Source organism: Octodon degus, unplaced genomic scaffold, assembly GCF_000260255.1.
Source record: "Octodon degus isolate 3935 unplaced genomic scaffold, OctDeg1.0 scaffold00024, whole genome shotgun sequence".
Classification (NCBI taxonomy): Eukaryota; Metazoa; Chordata; class Mammalia; order Rodentia; family Octodontidae; genus Octodon; species Octodon degus.
The window spans coordinates 10,306,581-10,323,220 of NW_004524600.1; the positions used below are offsets into that span (position 1 = coordinate 10,306,581).

General features: G+C 42.5%; 1 protein-coding gene across 1 annotated transcript in view; it reads right to left on the reverse strand.

Moving 5' to 3' along the window:
* The window catches only part of Map3k5 (mitogen-activated protein kinase kinase kinase 5), a 243,822-nt gene that overhangs the window by 70,994 nt on the left and 156,188 nt on the right, over positions 1–16,640 (reverse strand). Inside the window, exons 13-14 of the mRNA XM_023712197.1 lie at positions 14,836–14,931; positions 10,390–10,471 (exon numbers count right to left, since the gene is read on the reverse strand). Of these exons, the coding sequence (XP_023567965.1) occupies positions 10,390–10,471; positions 14,836–14,931 (178 nt within the window). The remainder of the gene's footprint in view (positions 1–10,389; positions 10,472–14,835; positions 14,932–16,640) is intronic.

Consider the following 16,640-nt stretch of genomic DNA (forward strand, 5'->3'; position numbering starts at 1 on the left):
ACTAGCGGTGAAATGATATGACAAATATAAATCATCAAAAGCTGATAAATCAGAAACTAGAAAGAGTGGAAGCCTAACATAGATCCCAAATAGGGCGATTTTAAAATAAGAAAGGATAAGATACTTTAAAAAAGACCAGTGAGATTTGAGAGTGTCAAATGTAACTTCCAGACATTGAGCCCTATATAGGAAAGATAAAAATAAATCAACATTCAGATATGATATAAAGAAGCTACAAAATACTAAGAACAGAATGAAGGCTTACAAAAGGTGGCAGAGATCAAAAGGGCTAATTACCCTTATGAGTGCTAATCAGACTGCCTGTGGGGACACTGGAACATGCAGGTACTTACTATCTCCAACTTATTTGCTTGCTGCAGGTTTCTGTGCTCTAGTAGAAGACAGTAGTGGTGGTGGTGGTGATGGTGGTGGTGGTGGTGGTGGCAGTGGTAGTGATAGCGGTGGTGGTGGTGGCAGTCATGGTGGTAGTGGTGCTACTATCTGCACAGACCTCCCTATCATAGACCCTGCTACAGCTCAGTACCAAAGCCACGCTTTGGAGGGAGGTGTCTGCTCTTCCAGGGGCACACTCAGCCTCTATCCTGAAGCACCCACAGACATGTACAACAGGAAGCACACCTATCTGGGTTACTGAATGTAAGGCTGATGACAGTCTTGTCCAAAGCAGCTGTCCAGGGGTTTACACCAGGAGGGAACAGACAGCAGAGATCTTTTAGCAACTTATCAGAGTCAAAGATACACCTGGGTTCTTGCAAAGAGACAGTAAAAATCCCTCAAAAAATGTCATCTGCAGAAACCCAAGACTTCACCCCCAGCTCCTGTGGTCCAGACTTCCGCAGTGCTGAGCTATGTGTGCAAGCCCAGCCAGGACCATTAACAGAGAAGCTCCATTTTGCCGTGTGTCCCGGACCTGACGAACCTAGACTCGCCATCTCCTTCTATCAGAATAGTAATTTATAATTTGAAACAAAAAAACACTCACTTTCAATAACTTACCTCATTTGACCGTCATGATGTCTGTGGTCAAGTAAAGGTCTCTGATTACCTTCCACTTACAAGATACTACACTGACAAAATTATCTTTTCCAGTAAAAATGTCCAAGTTATGGTTTAAGACCAAATTCTAAGAGTCAAGATTTGATGTTCTTTCCACTAAGAATGCAGTATGGAAACTGTACTGCCAAACTGAACTTATTGCATGAGAACTTGCCAACTGAACACTGTTGCCAAACACCAGCTTTTGTTTTTGTTTTTTAATTTTGGCAGAACCAGGGATTGAACTCAGGCCCTTGCGCTTGCCAGGGAAGCGCTTATTCCCCTGAGCCATCTCTCCAGCCCCCAACACCAGTTTTACTTAGGCAGATGTATTCATATCCACTGAGCTTCCACTTAGCCTTTCAAGCAGACATCTGATAATCTCTGTCTTCCTGGATTCTTTTGTTTTCCTTTATTCCGTATATTAAGCTGATTGGCAAATGCTATCAGGTTTTCCTTCCGAAAACCTCAAAACTGCATGTTACAGCTTTATCCTCAAAGCTGGCTGGCTTCTGGCTGCTTTCAGGATAAAATATAAACTCTTTGGCATGCAGGAATGCCCTGTAGGATCCTATCATCACCTCTGCCGCCTTTTCTCTCACCCACGTCCTCTTTCTGAGGAACTCCCAGGGAGGTTCTTTATCTTTTATTTATTTGCTTGTTTGTTTATATATTTGGTTGTTACAGGGTCTCACTATGCAGCTTGGACTCATAGTGATCCTCCTGTTTTCAGCCTCCCCAGAGCTGGGATTACACGTATGTGCCTCTAGCCAGGACTCTCACAGGCTCAGCTCACCCTGGGGTGGGGCTGGGGTGGCATGTGCTTGCCCAGGATTGAACTGTGTGGTCCCTGTGCTTGCCTAAGCTTGCTAAGCAGGTGCTTTAGTCTGCTGAGCTATCTCGCCGGCCCCCAGGGAGGTTCTTTATATCACTGTGCTCTTTCCTCCTCACAAAATTCCACCACCTACTTCAAAACCAAGCTCTGGAGGCCTCCTGAATGGTCACCTGCCCCTCAAAAGCAGAGTCAGTCTCTGCTTCGCTGAGCTTCCAAGGCCGGCTAGCTGCCATTGCGTGGGCGTCACTCTGCCCCCTCTGCCCACTCTTGCGCCCCTCGACTGGGCCTCTGAGCTCCTCGAGAACCTGGACTTTGTCTTATAATTGGCACATGCCTCCTTTAACAATATCTGGCTTTCAGTAGATGCTAAGCAATTATTTGATTAATTAATTAATCAGGTTATGGAAAATGTGATAAGAGTCTTCAAAAGATGATGTGAAAAACCAATGTCTACAGTCAGCATCAGTTTAATTTTGGTTGGAAGCAGTTCACCACAGGGCTCTGAATACAGCGTGGTTGGGAATATGCACAGACATGTTGACGAGGCTGCTCGGACTTTTTTTCCCCCTCAGGAACCTAAAGCATTCACAGACTTTCTTCTTACGAGACATGAATATAAAAAAGGTGATATTGAAAGGGCGTTCCAAGAGCCAGGGGGCTGGTCTGGCCTGTAAAAACAGAGAATTATCTATTCCAGAAGAACCAGAACAGAGCCAGGGCCAACCACATAGGGGGCAAGGTCTAACTGAGAAATACAGAATGAAAGTAGGGGAGGCTTTAAAAAATAAAGGCTACAATTACACCGCTTATATAGCGTGCATTCTATTTCTATGGCAATAGGTTAGCAAATCAGGTTGTTGCTAAGGGAGACAGCAAATGTATTTCAAAGCAATGATGGAAATGTTTCTAGAATCACCCCTTTATTGTTGCCTTCCCAGAACAATCTAAACCGGTGGTGGGAAGAGAATTGGGCGTAGGAAGACAATACTGACAAGGCCAAACAACAAAGTGGTGATTCACACAGCCCTTGCCCTGTCCAGGCACCTACACAGGAAGATCCACCATCAAAAACCCTGGCCTTCCCTCGGAGGTTTAATTATATTACATGAAGAGTTCGCTCAAGGATGCACATGGCTGTTTTGTTAATTTGCAGTCTGTACTGCCTCGTGAATGTGGAAATGCTGGAAGATTAAGAATCCTTAGCGCTAATAAACTGCCCAATACCGCGAGTAGAGATATCTATGGAGGCAGATCTCGCCTCTCTCAGGTCTTTACTCAAATATCAACTCCCTGCTCTGCCAAGAGGATGGATCTCAGGACCTCAAGTGTATTAGGCAAACACTCTGCCTCTGAGCTACAGCCCTGGCCTAGGAAGATCACATTTTCATCAGCCTCTTTGACTTCTTTGCTTAAAATCGCATATCTCTTCCAAAACGGCTGCAGCTTCCTAGTGAATGTACAGGTTTGTACTTGTGTTCCTCTCCCGGGTCACTTTAGAAGTGATGTGTTATTTCCCAACCTGTGTTTCATCTATATGAAAGACCATCTGCACCGGTTTTTCTGCTGTCCCTCAGAAAAGCCAGACTTTAGAGTTTTATGTCTGTCACTGATAATTTTTTTTTTCTTTTTGGTCCCCTCAGCCCACCCTGAGAGTGGGGCTGGTGTGGCATGTCATGCAAGGAATCAAACTGCAGTCCCCTTCGCCTTTCTCAGCTTGCCTAAGCAGGCGTTTTAGATTGCTGAGCTATCTCTCTGGCCCTTGTCATTGATAAATTTCAATAAATCATTCTATACAAAAAAATAAAATAAAATAAAGTTGTACATCTCTGTTACATTGTAAATTCCTAAATCTCTGCCTGTTTTATTTTCTTCTTCAGTATCAATCACTAAGCATTCTCTTATTTGTGTTGTTTATTGCCTGCCCCTCCTGAGGGCAGGAATTTGTCTGTTTTATTCTTTGCTTAATCCTGAGCACTCAGAATGATGCTTACTATACAACAGGGGCCCGATGAATATTTGTTGGATAAATGAATGGGGTCCACTTAAACCCAGTGACAGATGAAGATTATTTTAGGCTGAAAACATCTGAAAAAGAGCTGGCCAGATAGCTCAGCAGACTAAAGAGCCTGCTTAGGCAGAATGCAGAGACCAGGGTTTGATCCCTGGCATGCAGTGCTGGCCCTGGCCTTGGCCCTGGCCCTGCCCCTGGGGTGCGCTGAGATGGTGATTGAGACTGGGCATGGTGGTGTGCTCCTGTAATCCCACTTTTGGGAGGCTGAAAACAGGCGAATCACTAGAATCCAATCTGTGTAGTGAAACCCTGTAGACCCTATACTAAATACAAAAAAAAAAAAATTATAAAACCCTCCAAGGGTGGGGGAAACTGATTTAAAGTTCTTTTGATGACTTTAAGCAAAGCCTCCTGAGAATACAGTTTCCGTTAATTCTCCTATCAAGGAGTTTAAACCAAGTTAGGAGCACAGCGAGCACATAAATGGGAAACTATCAAAACTTTGTATTTTGCACTTGTTTCTGCCCATTTGTGTTTCTGTCCTGTCCAACCACCTGCTTTCCACCCATGTCCTAACCCCTCTTACATCTACAGTGATATGCAAATTGCTGAACTCCAGCTGTTGGTGGAGAGACTTCTTTATGATGTAAGGTGCGTCTACCGAATTAACACTGCAGACGCCTTCGCTCTGTCTCGTCCTGTTATCTTCCCTCTGTCAGTCAATCTGCAGATCTCAGCTACAGGACAAAGTGGGTAGAGGAAAAGGCTTTTTCCCCGCTCCCCTCTCAACCAAATGAATGAATAGCGAATCGGTACTCATATCACACAATACTTTTAGTGATATGTTTTCTCAGAGAGCTAACTGTGGGTGTTCGGTTCCGGATCTGTACAAAAATAGCAATAGAATGCTGAAGAAAAACAAACCAGTTTGTGACTTGATGATTCCAAATGGATTTCAATGAATTCTAAACCAAAATTTGCTGTTTACTAATGCGTCTTTTATTAAGGCCTAAAAGGACATCAGTAATTTATACCATATCAGTAATTTATACCATATATATATATATATATATATATATATATGCCAAGAGGAGAACATATCAATCACAGCAGTGCGACAGTATCACGCTTGACTCTGATATGCAGCCGTTCACTGACTCCATATCGATTAAGCAGGCCAGGTTCCCAGCACTTCCTCTGCCCTTTCTGATTCCTGTTTCTTTCTCCTCAGTTGCAGATATTTATTAAACACCTATGTTTTGTCACTCACTGACTTCAAGCCCTTCAAGGCCTTCTCACTGAAGCTCCTCTGCTTAGACACCAGGCACCGCAGGACTTGATGCAAATAGACAGAAACAGACCCGGGCCCTGGGTTGGGATGTTAACAAGTGGCAATATGGTGAGAAAAGCTAGGACAGAGGAGTGTGCAAAAATGCTGTGAGACACAGAGGGAGGCAAAAAAGGGACCAGAAAAATGATTTAAAGATGACTTTTTTTTTGGGTGGTATCAGGGATCAAACTCAGGACCTTGCACCTGCCAGGCAAGCACTTAATCCACTGAGCTATCTCCCTGGCCCCAGAATAATGACTCTTGAGCTGCACTCAAACAATAAAGATGCAGCCACGCAATGGAACAGAGCCACAAAGGGTGTGGAGTTGGGCATCTGCCTGTCAAGCCCAGTGGCAGGAAAAGCAGGGCCTGCCAAGTCGGAAATGGGAAGGGATTTGGCATGGTGAACCTCAGGGTGGGGAGGAAAAGCTAAGCTGGAGCGGGAGGGGTAAGGGCACTGTACAATGCAGAACACTCCTAAAAATAGAAGTAAAAAATGGTTTTTGATTTGGGAGATCACAGGATTAATTTTGTGTGAGAAGTCTCTCCAAGATGACAGACAGGCCAAGTAAGACACGACAAAGACCTGAGATCAGAGGAGAGACAGAAAGCCTGACGTGAAGGGGCTAGAGGAAAGATAGCAGGTGGGGGGCAGGAAGCTGGGCAGAGGTTTCTCTGAGATGTCTGGCATGGGTGACTGGGTAGATGGATGATAACAGGGACCACAGCTAGTGTTAAACCCTAATGGCTAACAGCAATCAACTGCTTGATGACATCAACTTAAATTTATTAATACGTTATGTGGGTTCATAACCTTTCATGATGACATGCAGCCTTTGCTCAAAGCATATGGCCTTGAATCCAATAGAACCACCTCTGGACAAAATACCTAGTGAATTACCAGTGAAAGCACAGTTCGTACTAACCTTGAAAACTTATTTAAAAAATTAAACCTAAGAAAGAACATTAAAGATTTCCTTGTTTGACTCTAATTTCAGAAATGAAATCATCTGAGACTAGTGGGAACATGACCTTTGTCCAAACTTACAAATCTGAGTATTTGCAAAGTTAGATCCAGAACCCAGGGCATCCCACACTTGCTTCAAGGAACTTTATTACTGAAATAAGAAGGAAAACCAGATGCTAACTGAGACTTCTGAGAAATTTTCTAAATGCCAGAAAATCTAGGGATTAGCTTTGAATTTATAAAGAGCCAGCCTGGTGGTGCATAGCTGTAATCCCAGCACGCTAGGAGGCTAAGACAGGAGAGCACACATCTGAGGCTAGCCTGAGCAATTGAACAAATGAATGAGACCTTGTCTCAGAATAAAAAGGGTTGGGGATGCAGCTCAGTGAGAAAACCCAGAGTTCAATACCCAGTACTTCAAAAAACAAAACAAAAATGTTAAAGACTGCTTAGGCAGAGCACAGGGACAGTGCGCAAACATCAATCATTATATAAAGATGATCTCTAAAATAATTATTCCGGTATACAGTATCAAAATGGATAGCAAAGGAAGTATTTTTGGTATATCATTCATGCACTATTAGTTTGAGTTGTGTGTAGTAATGAAATTAAGGAATTCATTTTAACCAAGTGATTTAGCATATTGATAGTAATTTAAATGAAAACTTGGAAATAGCTAAGAAACATAATCAAATGCATAATGGAGAGTTATCATATATTATGCAAAAGTATAGATTAAAGCTTTATAACTCACTACTATGGCTGTGAAAAAAAATTGCAGGGGCGGGGCCGGGGAGACAGCTCAGTAGTCCAAGTGTCTGCCTGGCAAGTGGAAAGAGCCGGGCACGTTCAATCCCCAGTACGCATGCCCTGCCGGCCCCATGGGAACTGGGCGTGGTAGCACAGGCCTGTAATCCCAGTGCTGGGGAGGCTCACACAGGAGGATCACTACGAGTCTAAGCTGCATAGTGAGACCCTGTACCAAATAAATGAATGAAAAGATTTTTTAAAGAAGAGAGTGAGAGAAAGAAAATTGAGAGGAAGAGTGAGGTGGATCTCACTTCCTTCAAACCAAACAGGAGCATAACTACTCAATAATGTTACACCAAAAGAATATCCACCAAGAAACATGGCCAATATCATTAACCATGGCAAAGGGCAAACTAAAGGCACATCTATTTTTAAAATTTTTATTTATTCATTATTTATTTATTTATTTATTTGGTACAGGGCCTCAGAGCTCGGACTCCTAGTGATCGTCCTGTCGGCCTCCCCAGTGCTGCCATCACAGGCGTGTGCCACCATGCCTGGTTTCAGTAGCTGGCTCAGCATGGGGCTAGCACAGCATGTGGTACCAGGGACTGCACCAGGTCCCGGTGCTGGGCAGGCAGGCGCTTAGACCACTGAGCTATCTTTCCAGCCCCACACTCTTAACAAAGGGATGCTTCAATTCTTTGTATAGACTAGAAAGTCTATTAAGGATACTACAGAAGCCAGTCTGCGTCAGAGATTTTAAATTACTCTGATGAAAAACAAAAGGACAGAAGTGTGGGGATGTTTTCTAACACTGAAAGAACTGCATTCCTGCACTTAGCAGAGAAAAGGCAAGAAGCACTCTGATGAATCAAAACAGTATTGTAGAAACTGCTTTTTGTGTTGTCAGCAGATATACCTAAACCCTCTGCTGTTCCTGGAAAGAAACCTTGCTATTTCTCCCGTTAGTTAGTTGGTCAAGGCATTTACAATAGAATTAGCTAATCACGAAAGTTGTCTCACCAAACCCAACCCATATATTTCTATTGAAATACAGATCATGACTAGGGAGGCTGAGGCAGGAGGATTTGAGAGTTAAAGGCTGGGCTGGGCTAGCAGGGAACTCAAGACCTGCATGAGCAAACTGTCTCAAAAATAAACAAAGTAAGTAATTAAAAAAATACAGATCACAGGATTTTCATCCTGGACCTTCTTGACAGCTTTATTATTATTATTCTTAGGTGTTTTTTTTTTTTTTTTGGAACCGGGGACCAAACTCAGGCCCTTGTGCTTGCCAGGGAAGCGCTTATTCTACTGAGCCATCTCCCTGGCCCTATTATCATTATTGTTATTATTATTGTTGTTATTATCATCATTTTATTTTTTTACCTTCCTTGACATTAAGGAGAATAATGCCCGGAAAAATCACTTAGCCAAAGATACAAATTCTAAGGCAATTAAAACTGCTTTTGTGCTATGCATGTGGTTAAACTAGTCCTTAGACGGGTGTCCCCGAGATGTCGATTCAGTCAGTTCCAAAACCCCTGTCTAGTATAGTTACCATGGCCTGCCTCTGCTCTGCATGCCTCTGGCTCAGTGCATTTAAGCTTTCAAAGATGGAAAGAAAATAAAGGGCAGATATTGCTGTTTTTTTTTTTTTATATAAGAAAGCAACCCAGCATTATATGACATTGTAAAAGATTTAATGGATTCTCCTGTCTAACCCCTTCATAATCTTACATTATTACTGAAAGAAATGTTTCCTTCTCATCATCGTTTATCCTGGCAACTGCTGCGTACCAGGTGATACTAAATTTAACACAAAAACAGAGATAATGAGGTATATAGTCAAAGAGCTTTGAAGTAGGAGTCAGGAGATCGTGTTCCCAAGGATATTTTCAATAAGAAAATACAAAATTATAATTATAAAACACACAAAAAAGTATTATCAATTACTTTTATAAAAAACAACTAATACACTGGAAAATTCTTTCCAAATTAGTTCTATCCTTTTTTTTTTCTTTTTAAATAACTTTAATGAAGAGGTTCAGGCTTACCTAAGAATATCAAAGTTATGTAATTACTAAATAACTACAAAACTTACCTGTGGACGGTTAATAATTGGTTATTATATAAATGTTCCCTCACTGTTACCCTACCTACTGATTTGGTATTTTTACACAAAGTGCAGTGTGTGGAATGACATTATCAAAGTGATCTGTTAAATAAGTACAACAACCAAGCTGGTACTCTACAGTTTCTTCAATTTCACTTTAATCTTAAACATGCAATTTTCACTATTGTTTTTTGCTGTAATCTGAATACCTACATCTTCCCAATATTCACATGTTGAAACCCTAGTCCCCAAGGAGACTGTGTGGGAGGGTCTCTGGGGGAGGTGACAGATCATGGATGCAGAGTCCTCATGAACAGCACCTATGGTCTCATTAAAAGAGACCACAAAGACCTAGCCCATCTCATCTGTCACATGAGGACAGAGTGAGAAGGTGCCATCTGCACGGACAGGCCTTTGTCAGGTCCTGATTGCTGGCACTTTGGATGTCTTGACCCCTAGAAGGATGAGAAATCAATTTTGTTGTTTGCATCCCCTGTTTATAGTAGTGTGTTGTAGCAGCCCAAACGGACTAACACACCTGGATGGAGGACACTATATCAATCAGAACTTGGACAGACTTGGAGAAAATAAGGGCCCACAGTCATATCTGGAGAAGTGTCACTCGTCACACACTGGCAATCCTGGAGTGCTGGTCAGCACCCGGAAAAGGCCCAGCATTGATTCTTGCAGCCGTGGAAGGTTTGGCAGAGAAGGGACACCAGCTAAAAGCAGGTACTGGTAATACAAACTTGCACTGTGTCCATGAGACACAAGTGAAAGGATTGTGGAGGAGAGGAACAACGCACAGGGCCTTTGTGATCACCTCCTCCCTGTATTTCGCTGACCTGTCAGGTCTTCTGTGCAGCCTACCACTGAGGGCCACAGAAGGGCCTAATGTCCTGAATCTGCACTGAGTTTTGTGGGTCTGAGTGCACATAGCTCAGGGGAGAACAGAAAATGTGAAAGGGCACAGTGGCCCAAGAGGGTAATCCACATATCATGGAGGAGGCAGTTATTCTCAGATAAGTAACATACCCAAGGCTTGGTACCCTGAGTAAGAGTTCACTAGTATTTCCCTTTTAGCCTTCTCTTGTGTTTTTGCCTTTTTATTTTATTTTTTAACCAAAGAAATTGTAGAAGTTGGTAGAAATGCTGAAGGGAGCATTTAGGTTCTTCCTGAATGCTCCAGCCCTCACCACCGCTCACACCCTGGAAGCCCCCACCTCCAATGGCTCCTTCAGCAAAGCTTTAAGGATTGCAGTCTATAAAAATATCAGCCGCAGAGAAAACATGTAGATCAAGTACTCAGGGCAGTCCTTACCTCCAGGGAGTCACCTTCACAGTCTCCTTCCTCCACACCTCTCCCCTTCTCTTCGGTAATGGTGTTCACCATCTCAAAAAACCTACAATAAGAGTTGGCATCTATAACACATATAATAAACACATGTGCTCAACAAACCCATCCTTGGTGGAAAGCACAACAGAAAACGCCCTTCATGGACATCACCTGCCCAACATCCCAGCTCAGCTTAATCCACCTTTAGTGCGTTCAGTGCACTTCTACTCCTTGATGGCTGCTGTATCTGTGTTTGTTTTAGGCAAATAAATCTCAAACAAAGCTATTTTATAACACTAGGGAGTATTTTATATAGTTTATTGAACACTCGTGTCCCCAGAATACTGGCAAAATAATCCAATGCCGATTACTGCTGGTTCACCCTCGTGGTTTGGTGGCGGGCTGCAAGGGCTGCTTACCATTCCTGCCAAGCGTTGGCAGAATATGATGTTGGGTACCACTGGTCTGGGGAAGGGGCAGTCTTGGGAGCGAGTTTCTCTACTGAATGCATATTCTTTCTTGGTAGGATTTTCTAAACGTTTCCAATCTAATGCCTCACTTAAAACAATTATAATGTAATAAATTATAGAATAATAAGGCTGAACAGGGTCATAGAAATATCCAGAATGTGGACATTGATGTCAGACCAAGATTACTGGGATCTATGTGACCTCAGAGTATCTATATGTGATTGTAGGCAAAGCCCACCACTTCTCTGTGCCCTTAATTATAAAGAAAGCATTTGTGTGTATCTCACAGAGCATTGTGAAAATGATTTAGGCTAATATTTGCAAAGGGCTTAGCACTTGTAAATATTAGCTAGAGCTATTTTGCTGGGTCTATTATTACTTAAAAACATAAAAATACCTGCATTCTTAATATTCCAGAATATCTACTGTCTCTAAATTTGGAGGCTGCTATTTGGCCAATGCAATATTTGATCTCAGTTACTAAGTCCCCTTCCCGAGTATTTTCAGTATTATACATGAAGGGTCCCCTAAATATAGTCAGTGAAATACTGATGCGAGCGAGGAGGGGCTGGCTTACATAAACATTAGTGACAGAGCCCCATCTCTCTGGACAACAAACATTTTGTGGTACCATGGATAGAACTCAGGACCTTGCACTTGCTAGGCAGGTGGTTATGTCGCTGAGCTATCTCCCCTGGCCCCTTCTTCAGGGACTCCTATTCCCCAACCTCTTCTTCAGGAACTCTTACAAAGTTTTATTTCTGGAGACCATTTTGGAGCCAAGCAATAGAACTACAGCAAGAGATTTTCTCCCTGGAGCCTAGTCCTCGAGACAGGACACCTACAATTTACATACAGAAAGAAAGGGAAGTATTGCAAACAAGGGCTGTGGATCCACAGGGCAGATCACACTGCAAGGGTAGCCCAACGGCATGACAAGCTTGTGTGACAAGTTTACACTCGTACTTTTGTACCTCATATCCATCCATCCATCCATCATCCAACAAATACTCATTGAGCATCTACTAGTGTTGTAAGCAGCTAAATTAGACAGAAATATTATAGGAAGTCAGACAGGGCCAGGCCCTCAAGGAGACAATATGGAAGACAAGGTGACCTTGCAACTTTGGAAGCCACAGATGCTCTCCCTGTGGGCCAGACCTCAAGACAAAGGAGTAAACAAAGGCAGCCACAGACTTCCCTAAGGACCAGCATCAGGGATTGATATTCTAAATAGGTATCAGAAAGAGCCTGAAAGAGTCACTAAGTCAACCCCCAACAGGAAGAGACCCTGTCTCATACTCAAGCCTGCTTGCTACTTGACTCACTTTCTCATTTGGTCTGGGTTTAATCAATTTTACCTGAGAAATGGTGCTTCTAATCTCATTGGTTGACCATAGTTTTGTCCCACCTCATGCCCACCTAAGCGAGTTTCCATGTTCTCCACCTTGCACCAGCCTCATTACATGGTTTTACTCTATAAAAATCCCTGTAAGAGACAGCTTCCTGAGGCAACCCACTGGAGGGTGAGGGAGAGTTTCTGCCTCTCACTCAGACAGGAGTGGAGCTTTCTTGCTCCCAATTAAATCTATTCTGCTCTTACCCTCCATTGTTCCTAAAATTCATTCTTTTGTTTTACAGAACATGAACTCGACTCAGACATCTTCCAGGTTGGGAGTTTCACTCCTCTGTACAATTAGGATGAAGAACTGACCTAGCATGGGGAACAAGACAGTGAGCAGGGTCTACTTTAAAGTGTAGGGCCTATTTATGGAGCTCACATGTAGTGCCTGCTTCCTGCTCTTCCTTTCCTTCCACACAGTCAACAACAACAACAACAAAAAATCCAGGTTTGATTGGGATAACAGAATGTTCTAAATAAGATTAAATACTTTGATGACTTAATACAAAAGAAAATTCAACCAAGGGGAAGAAAAAAAACCTTTCAAAAATCTATCTTAGCTTTAAGGTCTAAGATAAAAACAGACAGCAGCCATTAACCCAAAAATTTTCAGTAGAAGCATCTCTAGGTAGAATATAATTCAGTGGGACACGAGCTCAGGGTAAATTTCGGAACGTGAATTATAGTCACAGGTTCCTGGTTCAAAGCCCCATTTTATGCTTATTGATGACACTGTTTTAAGCTAGTTAAACTCTAATTCTCTTCCATTAAGATATTAATCCCATCTATATAAGATAATTTCACTGAAGATTAAAATAGATACTAGATGAGAGATACACACTCCAGAAATCTTTGATGCAATTATCATAGAAACAAATAGCTTTGAGAATTTCAGTTTAAACACAAAGTTAGAGCATACATAAGTCAGGAATTCTTCATTTCCAACTCTTTTTACCATACATTTTGTGATAAAACTTTAACCAAGAATTGTGGATTAAACACAGTTTTGCACCAAAATAAAACCAAGTGACTGTGTATTGTAGCTACAATATCAGTCATTTATAATTGAGTCAAATGGTGATTATTTCAGTAAAGTAACTTCCAGTATAATTTCAATCCAAACTGACCCACCTACGCTTTACCTTCTCCATTGCTATTCTCTTCGCCACAAGTCAAGGGAGACATGTGGTATGACTGAAAAATACAGTGACTATTTAAAGAAAACTTTATTACAGTAAAAGACACAAACCATTAATTCTTCTCAAAATATTCTGCATCACTTCAAATATACTTATCCCATATTCTTACCTCTTTCTCTTTTTTGGGGGGGGGTACCAGGGGATCGAACTCAGGACCTTGAGCTTACCAGGCAGGCACTTATGCCACTGAGCTATCTCCCTGGCCCCAAAATTATTTTTTTTTTTTGTTTTCTTTTTTGGTACTAGGGATCAAACTCAGGACTTAAACTTGCCTGGCAGGTGTTTATGCCACTGAGCTGTCTCCCTGGCCCCTCTTGCCACATCTGAAGCAGTTCTGACTGTGCTTTTAGTTGGACAGCCGTGGCTGTCTTGATATCCCAAATCAACTGAAAACATTTTCCTTTCATGATCATTTGCACACTGAGGTCTAGCAAAAAGTGTCATTGTGCCACAGCAATATGAATGAAGACAGGGATCTGTTTTGTGTGTGTGTGTGTGTGTGTGTGTTTTCTCAGTAAGTCTGCCTTTCCATTCGATGGAACTTGGCAGAGGTACTCACAGTATTTTTGATCATGCCTCATAAAGCTGTTTACAAAAGAGGACTTCCAGAACTTCTCCAGAAGGTGGCAAGAAGGATGGATAAATATGTTCCAAGCCAGGGAGAGTACTCTGAGGGGGATTAAAGGTAATGTGTCTTTTATTGTGATAAATTTAAAAAACTTAAACACATGCCATATTCTTTGATCACCCAGGCACCCAGGGTAGTTCATTCAAACACAGAATAGTCCGTGGATTTTGGGATTATCTGTTTTATTGGTGTAAATCAGATCACTGGCTCCTATCCCAGGCTGTGCTTCCATAAGAATATCCAATGCAATTAGTCTGAGGATGAAGCCCAGGTACTTAGTGTAGTATGTGTGTGTGTGTGTGTGTGTGTGTGTGTAAACACTTCTAAAATCAGGTATTTAATAGTTTACCAGCAAGTCTTGGTTAATGTTTCATTTGTAGAAGAATAAATTATGACTAAGATAAAGCTTATCATGGAGAACCCCTCCAAAAGTTCTGTGATTACACATCATGCCGCATAATAAAAAGTTAGCCCAAATTAAAAAATGTTTTTTGAGATTGGGAATCTCACTGTGTTACCCAGACTGGCTTCAAATGCCTAGACTTAAGCAATCCTCCGGCCTCAGTCTCCCAAGTGGTGGGACTAGAGACACACACCACCACGCCTGCCAAGTACAACACGTGTGTAAGTACACAGCCAGGAGTGCTTTACAAGAGCTCCACGCTCTCTCATTAATTGAAAATAATGACCCAGGGAATGGCCTTTTTTCCACACATAATGACAAATACGTACTTTTTACAGTGAAGTTCTGTACAGAAATAGATTTGGAAGTCATCAGAATTGTGAAGCACATACAAGAAACAGCATCGCTCTTCAAATTTAGAAATACTGAAACAAACAAAAGAGCACTATTCAGAGAAATGGCAATACTTCCATGGATTTGTAATGAAAAATAAACACTTTTATATCCAGTCCCATTATGGTATCAGGGCTGTTGATGACAACATTCTCCACACCATAAAAATAAAACTGTTTACTATTCTGGGAATTGTCCTTCTATTCATCTGTGCAGTGTAGGGCTGGTCTGAGGTGTATTAGCCTAACGTCCCTTCGATGTAGCACAGAAAGAGATCCTGTCACTGTCATACACATTGGTCTGCCATGAGGAAAAGCACAAGTTATCAACTGACTAGTTGACCTAGGTGATTCTGGACCCAGCAAACCTATAGAACCAGGCGCTATCTCCAAAGTTAAGGATGCAGTTTGTGGAGGTACCTCATTGGCAGTGAGACTTTAGAGGACAGCAGAGGTGTGGGACGGTACTCGGGTTGGATTCAGCAAGTGCTTTAGTGTAGCATAAAACAGCACTGAGCTCAGCCATGCTGCTTATGCAAAGAGTTGGCAAACATTTTGTGAAATGGGCCAGACAGCAAAACACTTTCCATTGTGCAGGCCAAACCACTCAGTTCTGCTGCTGGGGCTTAGAAACAGCTCCTGATAACAAATCAATCAATACAGCTGTGTTCTAATTAAACTTAGAAATAAGGCAGTGGGCCTCGTTTGTCCATGGACCATAATTTGCCAAATCCTATTTTTAAAAATTTATATATTTGGAGTCTCGCTATGCAGCGTGGACTTGTAGTGATCCTCCTGTCTCAGCCTTCCCAGTGCTGAGATTACAGGTGTGTGCCACCATGCCTGGACTTTGTGGCTGGCTCAGTGCACCTGGGGGCAGGGCCGGCCCTGTACCAAATCCTATTTTATACCTTTGTACCTACTGCTTGTTTGATTTGGTATGTGCATTTGGGGTGAGTGTGTGTGTGTGTGTGTGTGTGTGTGTGTGTGAGACTCTGGGGATTGGACCAAGATCCTCGTGCACATGAAGCAAGCCTGAGCAATATCCCAGTCCCTTTTAACTTCTATTTGGAGATAGCGTCTAAGTTGCCTAGGCTGTTTCAACCTAACAGGGTCTCATCTTTGCTTTCCAACTGCTGGAGCCTCAAGCCTGTGTCGCCACATTCATTTTTTTACTTTCAAAAGAAATTCTAATCATCACTTAAGGCTCTGCTAAGAGCTTGTCCCTTCTTCCTGCCTTACTTGTACCCTAAACAGAAAGACTCACTCTCGCACCTCTGTTCTCTGGCTGTGCTTCTCTCCCTCCACCTCTTACACGGTGCCATCCTTAGCTGCAGTGTCTGCTCCCCTCCCTGGCGGACTGAGTTCTGAGAGAGAGAAGCTGAGCTGGGCATGGCACTGCCTGCCGGTCATCTCAGCCACTTGGGAGGCCCAGGCAGGAGGATTCCACGTTCAAGCTCAGCTTTAGAAACTCAGTGAAACACTTTCTTAAAATTTTAAAAAGGCCTGAGGATTTAATGAAGTACAAAAGCTCTGGGTTCAGTCCTCAATGAAAGAGAGAGAGAGACAGAGACAGAGACAGAGACAGAGACAGAGAAGAGGAGAGACAGAGGGGGAGAGAGACAGGCAAAGACACACACAGAGAGAGAGAGAGAGAGAGAGAGAGAGAGAGAGAGAGAGAGAGGAAAGAGGGGAGGAGAGAGGAGAGACAGAGAGACAGAGAAGAGAGAAGAGAGGGAAAG